Raw genomic sequence first — 22,956 nt, forward strand, 5'->3', positions numbered from 1 at the left:
TGCTGGAGGCCATGTCAGGATGAATCTGCAGGAAGGGTACCACATGAGGGAGGAGGATGTCTTCCCAGTAACGCACAGCATTGAGATTTCCTGCAATGACAACAAGCTCAGTCCGATGATGCTGTGACACACCGCCCAAGACCATGACGGACCCTCCACCTCGATCCCCCTTCAGAGTACAGGCCTCGGTGTAACGTTCATTCCTTCGACGATAAACGCAAATCCAACCATCACCCCATGTAAGACAAAACTGCGACTCGTCAGTGAAGAGCACTTTTTGCCAGTCCTGTCTGGTCCAGCGACGGTGGGTTTGTGCCCATAGGCAACATTGTTGCCGGTGATGTCTGGTGAGGACCTGCCTTACAACAGGCCTACAAGCCCTCAATCCAGCCTCTCTCAGCCTATTGCGGACAGTCTGAGCACTGATGGAGGGATTGTGCGTTCCTGGTGTAACTCGGGCAGTTGTTGTTGCCATCCTGTACCTGTCCCGCAGGGGTGATGTTCGGATGTACCGATCCTGTTCAGGTTTTGTTACAGCTGTCCGTCCTGTCTCCCTGTAGCGCGGTATTAGGTGTTATCACAGTATGGACATTACAATTTATTGCCCTGGACATATCTGCAGTCCTCATGCCTCCTTGCAGCATGCCTAAAGCAAGTTCATGCAGATGAGCAGGGACCCTGGGCATCTTTCTTTTGGTGTTCTTCAGAGTGAGTAGAAAGGTCTCTTTAGTGTCCTAAGTTTTCATAACTGTGACCTTAATTGCCTACCGTCTGTAAGCTGTTAGTGCCTTAAAGACTGTTCCACAGGTGCATGTTCATTAATTGGTTATGGTTCATTGAACAAGCATGGGAAACAGTGTTTAAAATCTTTACAATGAAGATCTGTGAAGTTATTTGGATTTTTACTTATTATCTTTAAAAAGACAGGGTCCTGAAAAAGGGACGTTTCTTTTTTTGATGACCTTACATCTGCAACCCACTCACCAGCTTTCATTGTTTATGTAACATGGACATGCCCCAACTGATGCCAATGCCTGGAGACTCATACCATGTAAGCACGAGCTGACAATAATTGACTATTTGATTGCTGTCATATCGACACTTATATTCACTATAATGCCATTGATTAAGCAGTCCAAATGACTGCTCTAGTGGTTCTGGTGTTAAACACAGTGGCACTCAGAGACACCTACTGCCACATTCACCACACATCACAGTGACACCTGGACTCACCACTGTGTCCCACTTAATTCAACGCAGGCATGCCCGGTGGTGACAGGAACAACCTGAGAAGTGAGACCTGTGTCTGTCTGTCCCTGTCTGAGTATCAGTCTGAGTGGCATCCATGCTGAGCCTCTTTTTTTCTCCCACAGTGCTTAGGGGCCACCACAGGTCAACCCCAATCAGAGGGCACAGCAGTAAGCAGTGAGGGACAGAGAGAAGAGCTGTGTGGTATTTGAAAGGAAGAGGAGAGTAGAGGTAAATAGAGAGGCTAGGAGGTCGAGAGAGAGAAGAGGTAAATATAGAGGATAGAGGTCAAGAGGGAGAGAGAAGAGGAGAGGTAAATATAGAGAGGTCAAGAGAGAATAGAAGAGGTAAATATAGAGGATAAAAGTCAAGAGAGAGAAAGAGAATATGAGGTCGAGAGCGAGAAGAGTACTGCATTTTTCTTTCACTCTGGTGCCTTTCTGCTCTGACGCCTCTCAGAGGAGTCTTCAGAAAATCTGCTCCCTGCAGCCACCCCGCCTTAAATAAGAGAGGGCCGCCCACAAATTAACACTCCACACATATTCTGTGTGTGTATTTGCGTGTGAGAATGAGAGAGGGACTGAGAGTGTGTGTGTGTGTGTGTGTGAGAGAGATATTCCTGAAGCCCATTTTGGGGGTTATCCTGTATTGGTTGTGTGTTCTAACAGAGGTTGTAAGCAGTAACAGCAGTTTCACTGCAGATCTCTAAATGTAATGAAGCATGGCACCAACTGGCCAGCTTAGTTGTAACACCAAACACACACTAGGCTTGGGCGATATACCGTATACAGTGGTATTTCTTTCTAAATAATGACGGCATGATCTTCAATACAGTATATTTTGGTTGTTGTTGAGGCGACTCACAGGGGCTGTGGGGGTGCGTGCTACGCTGCTTATTTAAATTCAGGTTCAATTTAAAAAATGAACTAGACAAGTCAGTTAAGAACAACGACTTATGACGGCCTACCCCGGCTAAACCTGAACAGCGCTGGGCCAATTGTGTGCCGCCCTATGGGACTCCCAATCACAGACGGATGTGATACAGCCTGGATTCGAACCAGGGACTGTAGTGACGCCTCTTGCACTGAGACACAGTTCCTTATACTTAATTTAGTGGTGCAGCGGTCTAACTATAAGATATCTTAGAGGTGTCAAATAAATGGTGTCCAGCTCAGGACTCCAGCTATGGATTTAGTTTGCTAACTTGCTAGCTAAGTGGCTAGATGTCAACATCAAGCTTCTTGGTTACAGCAGACATTCAATCCCCTTCTGGATCAAGATCCTTGTTGCCTAAATTGTTTTGTGCACGTCCGGTAATACTGTATACCCTGGTATGGTATGAACATCTGGATAACACACACACCAGGAATGATCGAGGACGGAATGAGTGAACTACTACAAAGTGAGACCCAGGTAAATTCACAAGTCACTAAATGCCTGTGACAGCTTCACACTATGGGTTTCATTCATAACTCCACACCTTGACTCTGTCAGTTTTTACTACAGTCAACACTACCAGTTAAGTTTAAAACAATCCAATCTTAGGCTAGCTGGTCATGACACCTCTATTCCAGCACAGGTTCCTGATCACAAGTCATCTGCTAAACACCATCGTAGTTCCATTACCTTTGATGGCGAAGCTGCAAAAGAGCCTTCTGTGCCGACATCTTTCAATTAAAAGATAATGGTGGACCTTGTCCCCAAAAAATTCAAATGAATAGAAAACAGAAGAAAAAAAGACAGACATGACATATTAAAGATGAAAAATTAGCAGAGAAGGAAGATATCCTGGAGAGGAGAGAAGGCCAATGCCTCAGAGTAGAGTCAGTCTACTGTACCATTCACCTACCAACTCAAAGACCTTAAATGCAGACCAAACCAGCTCTGCGCGTGCGTCTGCGTGTGCCACCGCGCATGTGTTAATTTTGTCTATCCCCACCAGACACCTTCAGGATACGCAAGTTAAGAAACCAACAATATCAATTCGGGGAGAGGTCGAAACACACATGAAACATTCATGGACATTTAGCTAGGTTGCTGTTGCTAGATAATGTGTCCTGGGAGATAAACATTGGCTTGTTATTTTATCCAAAATGCACATGGTGCTTTTGTGTTTTTGCTGGATCTTTGAAGAAGTCTGACCCATGTTGAGTCACACAATCATGTGTTCTCTACTCTGACAATTATCCACAGATAAAAAGGGGAAACCTAGTTAATCTCCTCATTAATTCTTCTTATATGGATTTTATATGGTGTTTGGCAACCAACTTTAAGGTGCATTACCACCGCCAAATGGACTGAGTGTGGACCTCCATCTTTCATGTATATATGCTCCTAAAAACCAATGAGGAGATGGGAGAGGCGGGACTTGCAGCGTGTCACACGTCCAAAATAGTTCTATTTTAGTGCCTGGCTACGCAGGCGCTCGTTGGCACTCGCAGACAATTAGGATGAAATGATTGAGTAACGTGTAAATGTATTTTGCAATGCAGGCGGTGTGGTCAGCATGTTAGGCCCATCTGTTAACAGCTACAGTTGCTGAAAATCCACATCCAACATCCTGGAGACACTCTGTTCCAAACTGTATGCTGGCCATGTGTGTCAACCACCTCTTCCCCCTCCACCATTTTGAAAAGTGAACATTCACACAATGTCTTCAGGCCTAAACATGAGTGAGTCACACGGCAAAGGGAGTTAAACATCTTATAGTGGATTATCTTCTCCAAGTCTCACTCCCAAGACTCGTTGGCTCTACTAAAGCCAAATGAAAACACAAACATCATAAAAAACATCAGAGAGGAGAGAACTTGGTGGGGACAAGACATTAAGGGAAATATTGATTCTGTCCATCCAAGCAGCACAGCATCATGGTCAATAAAGCCCCGTACTTTCCTTTAATGGTGTTGCTTCCCAAATGGCACCCTATTCTCTATATAGTGCACTAAATGTTACCAGAACCCTATGGGCACTGGTCAAAAGTAGTGCACTATATACGGAATAGGGTGCCATTTGGGACTCAGGCCTGGGAGATGCGACAGGCACTACCTCTTCCAAACCCTGTTGCTTCAGCCAACAATGCCATATAAACCAAGACAGATGCTCGTTCTAAATTCTATTTTATGATGGCTGACAGGAAATACATTTCTTTATCAATAGCAATTTGTCCAGGTTAGTGCCTGGGCCCGACTGGAAAGACCAGCCAGATCAACAACGATGACCCGTAAAGCTGTTTTACTAATGATTACACCACGGTATTAAGAGGGACACACACACACACACACACACACACACAATTGGAGAGCATGCATGCTGGCAAACAGCTTCCAGATGATTGCTTTTTAATTTTGAATGACTGTTGTTCATAAAACGTAACAAAAAGCACCTGAAACAGTGAAGAGGTCAACCAAATAAGTGGAGGACTTGAGGCAGTCTGAGCCCACAGCGACATCACCATCATCATGAACAGAATTCATTGCAGGCCACAATTTACACTCAAATTGGTACAGTAGGTTTACTTCTCTGAATAGAGGTCCATACGCAACACACATTTAGGTCAATAAAAGACAAAACAACTCAAACACTAAACAATGAACTTTGTTCCTGTGAATAGCCTCCCTTAAACATACCTCAAAAAACCTTAATAGCCATAGTCTAATGCTAGCGCCTCCCATTCACTCTTTTGGGGCATTTCCCATCCATACTGTAATAGCAGCTACATTAAGCGCTAGGCTAAACGACTTAGTCATTCACTGGTAAGTCTTTGGAGCCCATCCAGTACCATTAGAGGAGAATGATGTGTTTATCAGACTTGATGGGACATGCACCTGCTCTATTGTGGCGAAGAGGGGAGGAAAAGGGAGTTTCACACCCCAAATGGCACCCTATTTCCTACATAGTGCACTACTTTTGACCAGAGTGCAATAGCTACACCTGTGGGCCCTGGTCAAAAGTAGTGCACTATATAGTGAATAGGGAGCCATTTGGGATGCAGGCGAGAAGTGGGGAAGGCACTGGGAAGGAAGTCACGATGCCTCATCAAGGCTGGCTAATAGATCACCCACTCAGCACCCAGGAAATTACATCTCGATGGCGCCCTCTCCCAGGCATGATTAATTGAGCCCCAAAAAAGGAGTTAAGGGGGACGAAATAAACGCTGATGTGCTTCGGAAGATAAATAGATTGAACATGTGGGAGAAGGGATGAATCTGACCTTTTTTACTATTAATGGGACACAGAACTGGCAGGGAGTTTCTGCAGAAGTGTGCTTTCTCTCCCATTCTTCTGGAATCAGGAAACTATATAGTACATTCAGAAAGTATTCACACCCAATGACTTTTTCCACAGTGTGTTGTGTTCCAAAGTGAGATTAAAATGGATTTAATTGCCATTTGTCGTCAAAGAAAAATTCTCACATTTGTATAAAATAATAATAATTATATGAAAAGTAAAACACTAATGTACTGCATCTTGATTATATAAGTACTCAACCATGTTCAAATCACCTTTGGCAGCGATTACAGCTGTGAGTCTTTCTGGGCAAGTCTAAGAGCATTACACACTTGGAATGTGCAACATTTTCCCATTATAATTTTCTAAATTCTTCAAGCTCTGTCAAATTGGGAAAAAAAAGTAAAAAACAAACTCAGCCAATCAGGAACATTCACTGTCTTCTTGGTAAGCAACGTCAGTGCAGATTTGGCCTTGTGTTTCAGGTTATTGTCCTGCTGAAAGGTGAATTAATCTCCCAGTGTCTGGTGGAAAACAGACTGAACTAAGTTACGTTTTTTTTTTATCCTGAAAAACTCTCCAGTCCTAAAAGATTAAAAAATAATACCCATAACATGATGCAGCCACCACTATGCTTGAAAATATGGAGAGTGGTACTCAGTAATGTGCTATATTAGATTTGCCTCAAACATTACACTTTCTATTCAGGAAAACTGAATTGCTTTGCCACAGTTTTTGCAGTATTACTTCAGATGCATGTTTTGGAATATTTTTATTCTGTACAGGCTTCCTTCTTTTCACTCTGTCAATAAGGTTTGTCTTGTGGAGTAACTACAATGTTGTTGATCCAACCCCAGTTTTAATCACAACCATTAAACTTTGCAAATGTTTTAAAGTCACCATTGGCGTCATGGTAAAATCCCGGAGCGGTTTCCTTTCTGAGTTAGGAAGGAGTCTATCTTTGTAGTGACTGTGTGTATTGATACACCATCCAAAGTGTAATTAATAACTTCACCATGCTCAAAGGGATATTCAATGTCTAATTTGCTTATTTTTACCCCTCTACCAACAGGTGCCCTTCTTTGCAAGTCATTGGAAAACCTCCCTGGTCTTTGTGGCTGAATGTGTGTTTGAAATTCACTGCTCGACTGAGGGACCTTGGAGATAATTGTATGTGTGGGGTACAGAGATGAGGTAGTCTATTAGAAATCATGTATTCAATATATATTATTGCACACAGAGTGAGTCCATGCAACTTATGAGGTGAATTGTTAAGCAAATGTTTCCTACTGAACGTATTTAGGCCTGCCATAACAAAGGTATTGAATACTTATTGACACAAGACATGTCAGCTTTTCATTTCTTATTCCATTTGTAAAATTCTCGAAAAACATCATTCCAATTTGAAATGGGGTATTGGGTGTAGGCCAGTGACAACAAATCTCAATTTAATCAATTTTAAATTCAGGCTCTAACAACAAAATGTGGAAAAAGTCAGGGGGTGTGAATACTTTCTGAAGGCACTGTGAATAAAGCATGAAATACCCTTGGTATATTTTTACACATTTATTTTACTAAGTCAATATGTATTCAATGACAATGTTTTGGCGTCAAACTGGTGGCAGTTGTGAAAAACGTCAATAGTTGGAAGAGTTGCAGTTGTAATTAAAGTATTATTCAAGTATAAATGAGCAAAAAGATGATGCGATTGCCATAGATTTTCTGTTAATGACCACTATTACTGAAGATTCCAGTAACTTTGGTAATTTACGATACCATTGGCTTCACAACCCTTCAAAGAAAGCAACAAATCAAAGGACAAATCAGAGAAGTAGAGGGTGTGGCTCAGTCCCATAGAGGTTAATGGAAGGGCTATGGTCAGGGGTGGGGCTTAGACAGGATACATTCCAACACCTACTGCATTGTTTTCAATGAGGCTGTTCGAGGACAGTTACTGTACTACAGTGGACAGGTAAGGCTGATGTGGTGGTGTTTAACCATGGTGGTTCATAGGGACGTGTGTGTGTCTCACCATGCTTGCAGCTCGTGCTCAGCCTTCGCCCTCTCCTTCAACAGGCCTTTCTGCAGATCCTCTGTGATCTTCTTCCTCAGCTCCTCTTCATCAACTATAGGAGAGGGACAGACAGATAGGCCAGGGTGAGGCACTCAAATCAAATTCAAATTGTATTTTATTTGTCACATACACATGGTTAGCAGATGTTAATGCGAGTGTATCGAAATGCTTGTGCTTCTAGTTCCGACAATGCAGTAATAACCAACAAGTAATCTAGCTAACAATTCCAAAACTACTACCTTAGACACAAGTGTAAGGGGATAAAGAATATGTACATAAAGATATATGAATGAGTGATGGTACAGAGCGGCATAGGCAAGATACAGTAGATGGTATTGAGTGCAGTATATAGTGCCAATACAGCCAGAAGAGAGGAGGCCAATACAGCCAGAAGAGAAAAGGCCAGTACAGCCAGAAGAGAGGAGGCCAGTACAGCCAGAAGAGAGGAGGCCAGTACAGCCAGAAGAGAGGAGGCCAGTACAGCCAGAAGAGAGGAGGCCAGTACAGCCAGAAGAGAGGAGGCCAGTACAGCCAGAAGAGAGGAGGCCAGTACAGCCAGAAGAGAGGAGGCCAGTACAGCCAGAAGAGAGGACGGCTATACAGCCAGAAGAGAGGAGGGCTATACAGCCAGAAGAGAGGAGGGCTATACAGCCAGAAGAGAGGAGGGCTATACAGCCAGAAGAGAGGAGTGCTATACAGCCAGAAGAGAGGAGTGCTATACAGCCAGAAGAGAGGAGTGCTATACAGCCAGAAGAGAGGAGGCCTATACAGCCAGAAGAGAGAAGGGAGGGTTAGATTTGCCACGCACCACCAATCACCTGCGCTATTAAAACCTCATCACACAACCTCCTCACACATTTTTTTATAGCTTTACTTTTCCCCCAATCTCCTTGTATTTATGTTACTGGCGTCATGGCGTGTTTGACCGTGTGTCTTCTTGGTCCTATCTTGGCAGGTAATTAAGCATGAAAGTGAGACGTGGGGCGAGCTAAGAGGCCAAGACGTGCTCTGAAGGCAGAAGTGCCATGCAGTGTGCCGGTGCAGCAGCAACACTGCAGTGCTGGGAGAGAGAGAGTGAGAGAGAGGGGTGTGTGCTTACAGATGACTCAAGTGAGACTGGCGCATTACAGAGAGATGGGATAATCGCCATCGTCAGAGAGCCTGTTATTACCAGGTAGACCCGGTCGCAGTGTAACGGTGAAGGACACACACCGAAATTGGCTGGCTGGCTAACTCTCATTTGCTGAACAAGTGGAACACCTATAATCTCTAACACACTGTAGAGCAGAGCAGGAAAAGCCCTTGGAGACTGTTTGTGACTGGAGCTTGTTACCGCCCAGCTTCTCGTCTGCTGGGTACCCCTCCCTTTGGTCCTGAGAAGGATAGGACCTCAAATAAAAATCCCCTCTAATGGGGGGATAGAGGAAAGAGAGGGAGAGGAACAGACAGGGATAGAAGGATGAGTGTAGGAGGGAGGAAAATGAGGCATGAAGCCTCTCTCCAATTCCCTGATCTGTGGTTCAGTCAGCTTCACTTGAGAGATGTCCTTGGCATGGCGCTTCAGTGTGTGTGTGTGTGTGCATGCGGAGTACCCCCCTCAGTCTCTACTGAGTTAATTAAACTCTCAGGCTAACAGAGCCCAGGCACAAGCAGGTCTCCTTCCCTGTGTTAGCTAAATAGTAATGAGTCAGGTTGACTATTATGCACTAAGACCCCTCCTTGCTTCAGGTGAGTCATTATCTCAGACCACACATTAAAATAGACGAGCATGTTATTGCAGCTCTGTTACAATAATTCTAACGGGGCCTTAAGTCAATGGGAACTTGTATGTTCCCTTTGAGTATCAACGGAGGTGTCTACTGCCTCACCTCCGGTCTTTCCTGTGCCCTCTGCTGATTGTCACATGCATAAAAACAGCGGCTAGAATCCTCCCAAAAGAAAGTGTCAAAAGGAGGGTCTAAGTACCTTATACTGCCACTTCTCATCAAGGCCAAGAAGAGCTTCTTGTTACCGTGACGATGCCCGGGCTCAATACCATATTTCTCTGCGGGCAAGGCATTAATCAAACAGTGGGTTGAGGGTAATGGATGCCGGGGTTAGGAGCCCCTCCATGTATCATCTCTCCGGGACGCTGATATTTGATAAGTGAATTAAAGATACGGATGTTAAAACAGAAAAGGGCTCCACAGGTCCTCTGAAGTCCCAGCCTGCTGAAAGTAAAGTCAATCCTATTTCTCCCGCTCTGTCTAACCACCTGCCTCTCTTTGCATCTCCTTCCCTTTTCTGTCTCTCCTCCCATCTCTTTTCCTTCCTCTCCCTCCAACCTAATTTCAGAGAACAGAATGAGAGTGTAAAGGCGGGTGGACAGAGAACCGTCTGTAGAAACTTGGAGAGAGAATGCAAAGGGAATGTTGTCATGTTGTGCAAAAAACATGCGGCAAAGAGTGTATTCCTCAGTGTTCAGGGCTCTCTAGAGGGTGGTGTGACCTGGCCAACACGTCACTGACCATCTGAAATGGTCTCTCTAGAGGGTGGTGTGACCTTCCCAACACATCACTGACAATCGGAAATGGTCTCTCTAGAGGGTGGTGTGACCTGGCCAACACATCACTGACCATCTGAAATGGTCAACTGCAGGGCTCTCTAGAGGGTGGTGTGACCTTCCCAACACATCACCGGGACAAACTACCTGCCCTCCAGGTCACCTACAGCACCCAATGTCACAGGAAGGCAAAAAAGATCATCAAGGACATCAACCACCCGAGCCATGGCCTGTTCACCCCGCTATCATCCAGAAGGCGAGGTCAGTACAGGTGCATCATAGCTGGGACTGGGAGACAGAAACTGTCTCCCAATCTCAAGGCCTTCAGACTGCAAAATAGCCATCACTAGCCAGCTACCACCCGGTTACTCAACCCTGCACCTTAGAGGCTGCTGCCCGATGTAGATAGAATCACTGGTCACTTAATAATGGAACACTGGTCTCTTGTTTACATACCGCTTTAATCATCTCATATGCATATACTGTATTCTATTCTACTGTATGTTAGTCAATGCCACTCCGACATTGCGCAATCTGATATTCATATATTTCTTAATTCCATTCTTTCAAATGTGTGTATTGTTAGATATTACTGCATTGTTGTAGCTTGGAACACAAGCATTTCGCTACACCAGCAATAACATCTGCTAAATATGTTACTGACCAATAAAATAGAATTTGATTGTGATGACGGTAATCAGTCGAGAATGTTTGATAACATGGTAAACAAATGTCTGCAATCACTTCGATTGATCCTGAAAGAGAGTAGGCCCAGCACACCTGTCACCAAGAACACATCAGAAACACTACCTGCGAGCAAACTGCTGACAGCAACAAACACATTATCTGAAGCAGGCTGAGAGAGTGTTGGAAGACTACAGAGAAATAAACCTGTGTAATCGGTCTAGACTGGAATCCATTTTACAGCCTCCCCAGACTACACTTACATTATCATTGGATGTTATGTAGCGTTTGGCCTGACTCAACAGTTCTGGTGGTCTGACACAATTTTGTGAAGACTATGGACCAAACTGTGTAGGTCTGCAATTACAACCCTCCTCATCATCATTATACTCCATGTTCCTCCCGTACTTCCCTACTCTGAGGAAAAGGGAGGCAGCCGTAAAATGGGTTCTGATAGGATAAACATGTCACGGGTCCTTCGGGCACTCCATCGGCGTGGCAGGGGTCATAGACAATTCCAGATCAACAGAGCCCCCGTGTCACTCCTGAGTAGGACATGGAAATGTTAAAGAGATTAAAAACTCATCTTTGAGATGTTTTCCCCCCGTCACCCCGGTGAGAAAAACACAACTAGAAAGGAGCTCTTTCTAGACGAAGGGAGATGGACGGGAGGCAAATTGTGTTTCTCATCAGTCGTTTCATTAACCCCGTGACCTGCGTAGAGGGCGTAATCTGCAACATTACCACTTCTGCACGCCTCACACTCACCACCACGATGCAGACGTTTCCAACACCTTCAAAAGGCAAAACTACCCTCGTAACCGCTGTCTCGTGCCAAAACGTCCATCTATTCATTTCACCGACTCGCTCCTCCACCTACGCCTGTAATTTAATCACAAGAATAACTTATCACTTCCCATTTGATGATGAAGACCAGGGAAGCCATTTTAGAGGGAGGATTATGCGATGGCAGGCGTTTTATACTACTCCACTCATCTTACCTCTCTCTCTCTCTAGTCATCTTTAAGCAGGCTATTAGGCCGTGCTAGCCAGTGTGTGGGTGCAGGAGTATGAATATTTATAACCTGCATAGAGCAGTGTAGGAGGCTCAACCTTGACCATACTGTAATCAGCATACGCACGCGACGAGGCCGAGATTTAGAGACTGCAAGAGGTCTAACTCCATACCACCACTCGTGGGCACACAATCAACACCCCTCCACCCTCCCCTCATTAAATTGCAACCTTTATGAAAATGTGGTATTGGGCTCGAGCCTTGGTGACTGTTTAACAAGACAGCAGAATTGCAAGACAGCAGAGTTTTTCCAAAAAGATAAGACGCGATCGATACGCCAAGTTGACTTTTTCCTGTTGAGTGCATTTAAACAGTATAAAACATTAGGAACACCTCTTTCCATGACAGACCGGTTGAAAGCTATGATACCTTATTGATGTCACCTGTTAAATCCACTTCAATCAGTGTAGATAAAGGGGGGGAGACAAGTTAAAGAACATGGATTGTGTATGTGTGCCATTCAGTGGGTGAATAGTCAAGACTAAAGATTTGAGGGCAAAATCAATATTAGGAAGGTGTTCCTAATGCTTTGTGCACTAAGTGTATAATGAACATGGGACAACCTTGAAAACACGTATCCTTTCTTTCAATGCCGACTTACATCACTGTGCTTGTAGGCCACCCATGTTGAGAGAAGAATTTGAAGCCGTCACAAGAACACAACGAATGAAGGTTATAGCACCATAGAAAAGCTCCACGTGTCCTGCAGTCATCTAGTAACCAAACCACCATGCACCTGACAAAAAAAAGATATAGAACTTTCTACCACACATACTGAGGGAAGGAAGAGGAGAGAGAGAAATCTTTCTCCTCCAACTCAAAGCTCATTAGTCAGATGTGAGTGTTATTACTGTCTGGTGACGTGGGCAGGAACAGAACACAACGCTTACTCTGATTGCAATGGTCACCTGTGTGGAAATGAATATGCAGCTCTGCATTACCTAAGTTAGGAGAGAAGCTGACTCACTCATGCACCAAAACGTACAACTTGATTTGTACTTGGTTACAGTGACTTATTGATGCGTCTGGGGTCTGTTACTTTCACCTAAATTCAAAAAGACACGCGGTCCAGCCGTGACCCGTATCGAATGATGTGGAGCTCAATCAACGGTTAAAAACAAAACTACACTGACAAAAACACGAGCTGCAATTAGGCTAGCTTCGCTAGAGCTCCTTAGTGACCTTTGCCTCATCTCAAATGTCAAGTCTGGACATACTGTATACATACTGTACTGGGGCAGCAGGTAGTCTAGTGGTTAGGGTGGCGAGCCAGCAACCAAAAGTTTGAAAATTAGAATCCCGGGTCCAACTGGAAAAATCTGGCAGGAACTGAGCTGGCAACCTGAGGGTTGCTGGTATCAAATCCTACATTCCTGCCATTGTGCCCTTGAGCAAGGCACTTTACCCCCCATAACAAGAGCTCCCTGCGTGTCCAGTGTTGCATCCTACCGCACCTCTCCAAAACCTGCATTGGTATGCATGCGTGTGTCTTAAAAAGCAGAAGTCAGATTTCTGTGCAATTAACCAATAAAGTGATCTTAATGATGATGATGAATAGGGTGAAAAAGACACGCAAGGCATAATAGACCTCATCTGTTAGTACTATAAACAAGGGTCCTTTACTAACCGAAAAGGAGCAAACATTTAAATAGAAAAAAAAATAAAGTATTACCTTTTGAAGACACTAAAGACAATTCTTAAAATGTTGCTTTTTAAGTGGAACTAGCTGACATTTTTTCCTTCAATAATACACAATCCCCCAAAAAACAGTTCATACAAATCCCTGATAAAAAAAATGTAGTGAGACATTGCCGTGTTTATCTTTTAATCTGCAAAGCAATTAACGTGTACAATAGGGAGTGATTTTTAGACAGACAGAAAAACGGAGAGCGATTGCGTGAATGGCCCGGGCGCTAATGAAAACAGATTTATACAAAAGTGTTTTTGTTAAGAACGTGTGAGTAGCATAATACAAGACCAATTGTATTAACAATGTCCTCAAGTAGAGAGCCCAAACAGCATATTAAGAAAGACCTGATAGCGTTAACTTACAGTACAGCATGTCTGACAGTTGATAAGTGGCTTGGGAGTTTTCCTAGGGAGATTTCTATTCCAGATTAACACTTAAGCAGAAAACGCACGCCCACAGCCTTTTCATAATGATGCCCGGCTGGTTTGTTGTGTGAAACTGAGGAGGTGTCGTTTTAATCACCAGAGGCAGCGCGCCGTGCCTTTAAGATGGCCACTTTTTAATTATCACACCCATTGTGTGCCGTCAAGGATGGGGAAACCTCTTCGCCCACCGTTGTCATCATCTGTGATGGAACCTCCCATGTCCCCATCGTTTCCTGCCTTACCTTCAACAGTCCTTTCCCTATGGTGAAAACCTGATACACTACGATACCAGTGTAAGAAAACCCTTGACACGCAAGATGCAAAGCAGCCCTAAGCAAATGGGCTAGTGGAGGGAAAGAATGCATCATATTTAACAGTGAAAAACAGTCAACAATTTGAGGATTTCCACAAAACAGAGGAGGAAAAAAGGGCAATGGTTTCAGCTGCCTAGTGGGCTAAAATATAGGAAATGGGCTTAAGAGCGGCATCAATTCATTAACTTTATTACAAGTAAGAATTAATCGTTTCATTAGCGCTTTGGCGATGCCAATGAATCATAATACCAGAGGCCACTGTGAGCGGAATCCTGAGAACGAAGACTAATTACAATCAGAGGGGAGAGAACATTTGTGCTGTATGCGTGGGCTGACTTAAAAGTAAGGTCAAGATTCCCAAATGATCACTGAGTACAGATCCCAAAAGCTGCACTTCTAACCCACTGAACAGTGTGATGCCTGGGGTCATGACTGTGACCTGCTGTGTGAACATGTCAATTTAAGCCAAATTGCTTTAGCTCATTTCAGAGGAAGTGGAGGCAGCAGTACGATTGACCACCTCTGAATTAGTTACGAGGTGGTCAAATACCAGCACACAGTGCAATAATCCAACTGAACCAGTAAATTAACTGACAGTCTCATTGACAGTTTGAGTGGTGTGAATGAATGCATGCATGTCATATAAGCATGGTTCCACCGAGAGCCTTATGGCTGTACACTATAGACCCTTTATCAGACACGACACACTGACGTCACACTGTTTTGTGGAAACTCTTGGCAGCAGTAAGAAAGCATCGACATCTGCGCACATTCAACATAGCCTAGATTTACATTTTTATTACTTCTAAACCAAAAGAAATAGCAAAGATGTTTTGATTATTGCTTGAACTGTCACTAAGATTATATTTGGTTGTGATCTTTACAAAATAATTATTTTGGATGCAGCGGTTGTTAGCTAGAATGCTAACACTCATTGATATAGGATGTAGCAAAAGCTAGCCAAGGAGCCATTTTACTGGTTGAAGTGTTTTTTTAAGTATAATGCAGTTGATTTGTGATGATGACAAACATAGTAAGCAGGACATTCATATAAGCCTTAAAATCCAATTATAATCCAAAAGTAGTGTGAAATGCACTCAAGCAACATGTATTGAGTTATTTTGCTGCCGTTCTTTAACAACTCCCCCCTTGTTCTGCCACCAACTTGTGTGCGGCAATGTTTGTAAACACAGAAAGGAGACCCTTATGTCTGTACGCCGTAGTAGAACTCACCTGCATGTGCTGCTGGCGGAGCTGCAGCCACTGGTTCTGGCTCTGGGGTGGGAGGAGGAAGAGGGGTGCCAACAACTTCCACTGGTTCTGGGGCAGGAGGAGGAGCAAAAGCTTCCACTGGGGGCTGAGGAGGAGGGGCAATGGGTTCACAAGGGGGAGGAGCAATGAATTCAGCTGGGGGAGGAGGCGGAGTGATGGGTTTGACTGCAGGCTGCAGGGAGAAAGCTTCCATTGGAGGAGCAGCAGACTCAACAGCAGGGGAGGAGATTGATGCCAATGAAGAGGAAAGGGGAGGAGGAGCAATGGGTTCAATTACGGGAGGGGGAGGAGGTGCAATAAGCTCAACTATGGGAGGAGCAGAAGCAACAGGTTCGATTACAGGAGGATCAGCAACAGGTTTGATTACAGGAGGATCAGCAACAGGTTTGATTACAGGAGGAGAAGCAACAGGTTTGATTACAGGAGGAAGAGCAACGGGTTTGATTAAAGGGGGAAGAGCAACGGGTTTGATTACAGGAGGAGAAGCAACAGGTTCAATTACAGGAGGAGAAGCAACGGATTCGATTACAGGAGGATGAACAACGGGTTCGATTACAGGAGGATGAACAACGGGTTCGATTACAGGAGGAAGAGCAACGGGTTCGATTACAGGAGGAAGAGCAACAGGTTTGATTACAGGAGGATCAGCAACAGGTTTGATTACAGGAGGATCAGCAACAGGTTTGATTACAGGAGGAGGTGCAGGGATGGTATTGAGTTCAACAGCAACAGGAGCGGGAACAGGGATGGGTGCCAGGGGTTCAACCTGCGGTGGGAGGGTTACCTGCTCAACAGATGCAGGTGGTGGAGGGGATGCCACAGGCTTTACAGCAGCTAGGGGAGGAGGCGGGATCACCATGTCAATGATGGTCGGAGCTGCTACCTGTTCCATGGGGGGTGGAGGTGGAGCCACTACTTCAGTGACAGGTGCAGGAGGTTGAGGTGGTAGTGCGATGGGTTCTATGGGTGGAAGCGAGGTGATGGGATCGAAGGGGGGTCTGAGGGGAGGCACTGGAATGAGGAGGGAGGAGGGAGCAGCAACAGGGGGTGGGACCTGTGGAAGGGAGGGGGGAAGAAGGGGAGCTATGGGCTCCCTCATTCGGTTGATGACATTCTCAGAGAGCTGCAGAAGAGAGAGAAGAGCTATATGTGAGTGAATACCAACAGGAGAGAAAAAAGCACAACTAACAAGGATACCAGATCTGAGCAACACTAAACACTTCAACTGCACCACACTCCAAAGTCTAAAAGGCAAGTTCTCACAATTTACTTGCCAAGCCTCAGCCAACTTAATCACACAAGGCTACAACTCTAGGTGCACTAGCTCTAGTACATCAGCCTGAGCAGTGTTATCCCAATATGCATTTAGCAGTGGCACACACCGCTGCTAAAATGTGTCCACCCCCCCCCCAATTAGTTAGGCCTAGGCTAGCCTTGATCATGACCCCCTGTTCCATTACATAACACATACGATTGCTAGAGGAAGGCATCGGTCTGAACAGGAGTTGCTTGAGGTATGGTTTTGGAAGTATTGGAAGTTTTGAAATCATTTCAAAAAACAAAAAAGGTTCAATAGATACACACCTTGATAGGGTTACAATCTACAACCGTAAGGTATGTTTTGTTTATTGATGTGTACAAGCACGTGTGGCAAGAATGCAGAAGGAAAACACCCCCACACACCAACCAGCAGATTATTCCATGTAAACATCGTCCTGAGTCTTCTAGCAACAAGGTGCTTCACAATAGGCATTTTCGTGCCAACTAGTCTTTACTTGAAACTAAACTAAAGCCTCTCAACCTATATTTAACTTCAATTGGCACGCAGGGTCCATTACAACAGTTAAACACTTATCAGCTTACACGTCAGACAGAAAATTCACGACACGTGTTTTGCATGACATGGATTTAATGGTGCAACATGGACTAAACTAATGTTAATTACAAGGTCATAAAATACAAGTATTATCTATTATAAACTAAATGTCGTCATTACTAAGAACTAGGTCTAGCTGTATCCAGTCATTCATAATTTAGACAACGCGAGGCCATTGCATAAGCAGGTGTCAAACTGACAGCAAGTTAGCTAGCCTAGCTACCATAACAAACGTTACTCTGGCATAGCATTGCCTATTTGTTTGGTAATAAGGATTTAATAATGCAGTCAGTCGTTCCTATCATTTTTAACGCGCTTCAATACTTCCGAGCAGCATTTGGTTATGCAGTACCTCATTGTTGTCATCCTTTCAGTACTCACCCTTATGCCCTTCACAACTGTGATGTTGTCATTTTCATCCGACTCAAAGGAGACGCGGCGCCTGCTATTGTTCGCTCCCATCTCTGACTACAATCAGCGAAAGTAATACCTAACTGCATGCAATGGAAATTGTTGTCATCCACCTGTTTTTAGCCAAAATTGTCAAGTCGCACACCGGGGACAGGGAGCTACAGGGCCGCACGCACAGAAACACTTCCGTAGCATGCCAGCTGTCCAGTAAAGGCTGCGTTTATTGGAGGTGAGAATACGTCTTGTGCAACAGAGGTGTCCATTGGTTGGGGAATATTTTAAGAGCCAAAAGGATCATTATAGTGCACTTTCAATTGTGTATGCATACACATTAACCAACAAATAAATAGATAATTGGTGGGGAGAAGAAAGAAGACATGATGTAAACCACTCAAAATAAACACAACACTTTATAGTTAGCTATATATACATATTAGGTCTTTAAAACCATACAATTGTTAATCAGTTTGGATTATACTTTCAAAAGACAGAGGAGTTTGGACTATCTGTCATATTCCCTGCTGTTCAATGGTAATTTCAATTGGCCTAGTGATTTTGGGAAAAATAAAGGCATAAATAGGTTCATCAGCTAAAACTCTATCAAACCCCATCAAACCTAAGCTAAGGTTCTTTTATTAAATGGTCTATGTTTTTGTTGTCATTTCAATCTTTGTAAACAAACAATGTACAAATTTAAAATATGTTGAAAACTGTCAATGATGCATGGACAATCAGTCCTTGCACCTATAATCTAGGTCCATCTTTGAATTTGACACTGGTAACATTTCTCCATCCCTCAGCTTCCTAGCAAAACACAGAGGTGAATTCCATATAGACTACTAGGCCTATGCATATAGCTTTCAATGAGAGCGCAGCAAGGCAATCGGTGCATATGTGGGTTCGTAGTAACGTTTTTAGAATCTTGGGAGCGTGTGGTTTTGTCGGGTATTAAACCGATAGTGAAACAATAGGGGATAACATTTCCACAGGACTTTTTGTTTATTAAATCCGTTTTTTTTGTTTGTTAAGGAGACAGAAGCAAAGCACAACCTTTCACAGCTGTGTGATCTAGAGGCAGACACACACACACTCACACACATTTGTTTTACTGTTCCTGTGGGGACAAAACAATTGATTCCCATTCAAAATCCTATTTTCCCTAACCCCTAACCCTAACCCTTCACACTTAACCCCAAACCTAACCCCTAACTCTGATTCTAGCCTTAACCCGTCACTCCTAACCCTAACCCTAAACCTAACCCCTAACTCTGATTCTAACCCTAACCAGTCACCCCTAACCCTGACCCTAACCCTTCACACCTAACCCTAACCCTTCATACCTAACCCTAAACCTAACCCCTAACTCTTATTCTAACCCTAACCCATCACCCTAAACCTAACCCCTAACTCTTATTTTAACCCTAACCCGTCACCCCGTCACCCTAAACCTAACCCCTAACTCTAATTCGAAACCTACCTGCCGCGGGCAGGTAGCCTAGTGGTTAGAGTGTTGGACAAGTAACCGAAAGGTTGCAAGATTGAATCCCAGAGCTGACAAGGTAAAAATCTGTCATTCTGCCCCTGAACAAGGCAGTTAACCCACTGTTCCTAGGCCATCATTGAAAATAAAAATGTGTTCTTAACTGACTTGCCTAGCTAAATAAAGGTCAAATATATATTTTTAACCTAAACCTACCCCCTAACTCTAATTCTAACCCTAACCAGTCACCCCTAACCCTGACCCTTCATGCCTAACCCTAAACTTACCCCCTAACTCTAATTCTAACCCTAATTGGAACCCTAACCACTAAAATAGTATTTTTCCTTGTGTGGACCAGTGAAATATCCCCACTTGTCTGAACATCCCTTGTTTTTATTATCCTTGTGAGGACTTCTGGTCTCCACAAAGATGGTACAACCAAACACACACAGAGCAACCCATGTGTTTCTATTTCTCTGGATAATACATTTTTAAATGTTTTTAATGAAGCCAACAGTGGGAGAAACATTTCCCCTGTTTATATTTATATTATCTCCAGACAGTGGCTTTGTGTGAACATATTACATAATAAACATAATAAACATTTACCCTGGGCAGCAATGCCCTTGGGGGCACATGGTTAGACATCCAAGAGACATATTGTATGCAGATGGGATTGAACAACTGACTGCAACTATGATCCTATAGGCCTTGTGAGAACTTCATTATAAAGAGGATGAACAGTATAGTTATCTGTATTGCTGATGCAATGATATACATGGTTGGGTTACTTACAGTCCTTGTGGTGAAAGTGGGGATTTTCTTCTGGAATGTTGTACAGTTGGGGGGTTGGTGCACAGCAAATTCTCCAGTGTTAAATCAACACTGAGGGTGTTCAATTTAACACGGTTCCAGTGTATATACGGGTCCACAATTTTAAGTGTTAAATTAACACTCTTCTTAGTGTAAAGCCTTATTTGCATATTTCCCAGTGCGCCTTGCCTTTCGAGTGAATTATAGAGTTACCACCCAAGACTGAATTTGTAAGTGACAGAGACATGGTTGTTGCATTTTATGTCCTATGGTATTCACCAAGTGAGATCCTAAGAGAATATGTTATCATTGAAATACAATTCTCAAAGACAATACACTTTATTTTCAGGGCCTAGTTTTACCCTAATACAGTGGGCTGAAACTCATGGTTTTACAGGCCACATCAGGCCTGCAAGTCATATTTGTAATTCCTATTGGAATCCTGCCAGAGTTTGGGATGAGACTACCTAAAGAATCTAAACTGGAACAACCATTTAAATAACAGGTGCAATAAATCCAAGTAACAGATTGGATTCGTTTAGAAAAACACATGTCAATCAATGTACATGCAAAAAACATACATATTGAAACAAACAATTCAAAAAAATCAACCTGCAATAGAGCATGCTGGGAAATATTACATTGATGGGTGTGGTTTTGGTTCAACTCAGGTCCATGGTCAGTTGCCAAATATTGTTGAACGTTGCAGATAGAAATGCCATAAATAGAGCTGACGTGATTTCCTATCCTACATGTCAAGAGAGGCATGTTTGTTCTACATAGCATATTTCTATCTGAAAGTTACAAAATGTTGCATCCTGCTGAACGTGCCAGCGGTTATTAACACCAATATTAGGGTTCTTTATTTACACCAATGAGTGTCAATTGAACACTTACAGAGCTAATTTAACTCCTGAATCAACACTAGAAATGGTACACTGAAAAATCTACACTACTGTAGGTATCACTGGCCTATTTGCTGTGTGTGTGGATGATTAAACCTAATTTAAAAATGAACATAACCAGATTTACATTGAAATGATGTGACAGAAAGAAAAACAGTCCCATGGTCTATTCTACGGTCAGCTATGTAATACGCACACATACGCTGTTACCTTGGAAACAACAGTTTACTCCTCTATACAAACAGATACAGATGGAGGATCTTCATTTGAGCCAGTGTGCTACAGCAGGAACAGGAAATGTGAATTATGATTAATGAAAAACAAAAGGAGAGCCACACACTCTTGGAGTTCAGATGCAATAATGTAATACTAACGTTTTGACAGCCAAGGTGTCTTCATCAGGGTATAGACAGTAGACAGCTTGGCTGTCTATACTCCACTAGCCAGCACCTCGCCTAACCAGATTATAATTAACTGACATTTTTCATTAGGGAGAATCAAGACAGAAATTTCAAAGTGGAAATTACAAACTTCAGAAGCCTTTTAAATACACTACAAGTTATCCTGCAACAGGGTGATCCTACACCTACATCTCACACATTATCTCCAGAAGTGATAGTTGTAGATGGTGTGGGAAAACATTGAATTGAGATATTACAAAACTATTTTTTCACGCCTTTCACCTGTTTCACCTGTCCTGTATTAGTGAGTTTAAATACAATTTGCAGCTACTGTGCCTCCTCCTTAATCTGAAATGAGGGGACTCAGAACTGAAAACTGGTTTAAAATATTAAATGCAATATCACACAAAAAGATTATTCTTAAACCCTGAACTGTCCAAAAATGCACCAGTTTTAACAGCAGTGAGACGTTAATATACAGAAATAACAGGAGCCAGGCTCACTGCTGTTGTCCTTTACAACTACAGATGTCAGTCACACAGCAATCATTTAGTGTACATCTACAGAATCTGCTGACAAATGACCTTGGTGCCATGTCATTGGAGAGAGGGCAGTAGATTAGCCCGAGACACGTAAAATGGGACATTGGCTGCAGGGAGGGGAGGGTGATAAGAACTTGAAATTGAACTTGGCCCAAGGAAGTTAGAAGCATGCGCCCATCAAAGAGAAAGTGGCCCTGCATGACACAGTGATTGTTTCTATTTTGGAGGGAACGCCAAGATCTCCCACAATGTTATCTCTGCTGTCCACAGGCACATCAATCAGCACTGGGCCTGTTGGATCGACCCCTTCCCCACCAAAATCAATGCCTTCTCCCATTCGGTTTGTTTCGAGATTGTCAGAGATACAGAGGAGCAGTTCTGGAAAACGCGGAGCTATATGTCCTAAAAACAGAAAGCCATTAATACACACTCACACAATCTCTCTCTCACGCTCGCGCACGTGCTCACGCATGCATGCGCACGTTATCTCTCTCTTCCTTTTTCTGTCCCCCTGGCTCTCTCGTTCACTGTAGCCTACCGTGAGGGCTAGACTGGAAATCAAAGGGTGTGCTTCAGTACTTTTAATGTAATTGCATTTATATTTTCTTCAAGATATTTTGCAAGATATCAGTAGTGTTCTTGCTGAAGCAAGCAGTATGCAACACAACAGAAGGGTTCTTGTGGGATATCAGAAGTGTTCTTGCAGAAACAAGCACACCAATGAAAGACATTTGCAATAGAACAGTAGTATGATAAATGCAACATACAATGGTTACTATGGAAGTGGTGTTTTCAGGGGCGACCCGTCATTTGAGCCCCACATGTTTAACAAAAAAAAAGTAATAATTGTTGCCTGTTTTGCATGATATTTTGGCATTAATATGTGTCACATATCAGTTTGCAAACAATGTAAAAAATAAAGCTGCATACAAACATGGTCTCTTTTTTGCTTTCTTGAGGAAGGCGGCTCCAAAATG

At 43.4% G+C, this 22,956-nt stretch overlaps 1 protein-coding gene across 4 annotated transcripts in view; it reads right to left on the reverse strand.

The window, feature by feature from the left end:
* The window catches only part of LOC110500993 (MICOS complex subunit MIC19), a 110,503-nt gene extending 92,428 nt beyond the window's left edge, over window positions 1-18,075 (reverse strand). For 2 of the 4 annotated variants that reach the window (XM_090213616.1, XM_090213618.1), the window contains exons 1-4: window positions 17,809-18,056; window positions 16,435-16,674; window positions 15,513-15,636; window positions 7,508-7,601 (exon numbers count right to left, since the gene is read on the reverse strand). In XM_090213616.1, coding sequence (XP_090069742.1) covers window positions 7,508-7,601; window positions 15,513-15,636; window positions 16,435-16,674; window positions 17,809-17,889 — 539 coding nt within the window. In that variant the 5' untranslated portion in view covers window positions 17,890-18,056. Of the gene's footprint in view, window positions 1-7,507; window positions 7,602-15,512; window positions 15,637-16,335; window positions 16,675-17,808 lie in introns of all 4 variants that reach the window. The other 2 variants (XM_036957069.2, XM_090213617.1) reach the window with 2 other exon arrangements.
* Between the last annotated feature and the right edge of the window lie 4,881 nt (window positions 18,076-22,956).

This window comes from Oncorhynchus mykiss, chromosome 21 (genome assembly GCF_057628025.1).
Source record: "Oncorhynchus mykiss isolate SJ-2025 chromosome 21, ASM5762802v1, whole genome shotgun sequence".
Lineage (NCBI taxonomy): Eukaryota > Metazoa > Chordata > Actinopteri > Salmoniformes > Salmonidae > Oncorhynchus > Oncorhynchus mykiss.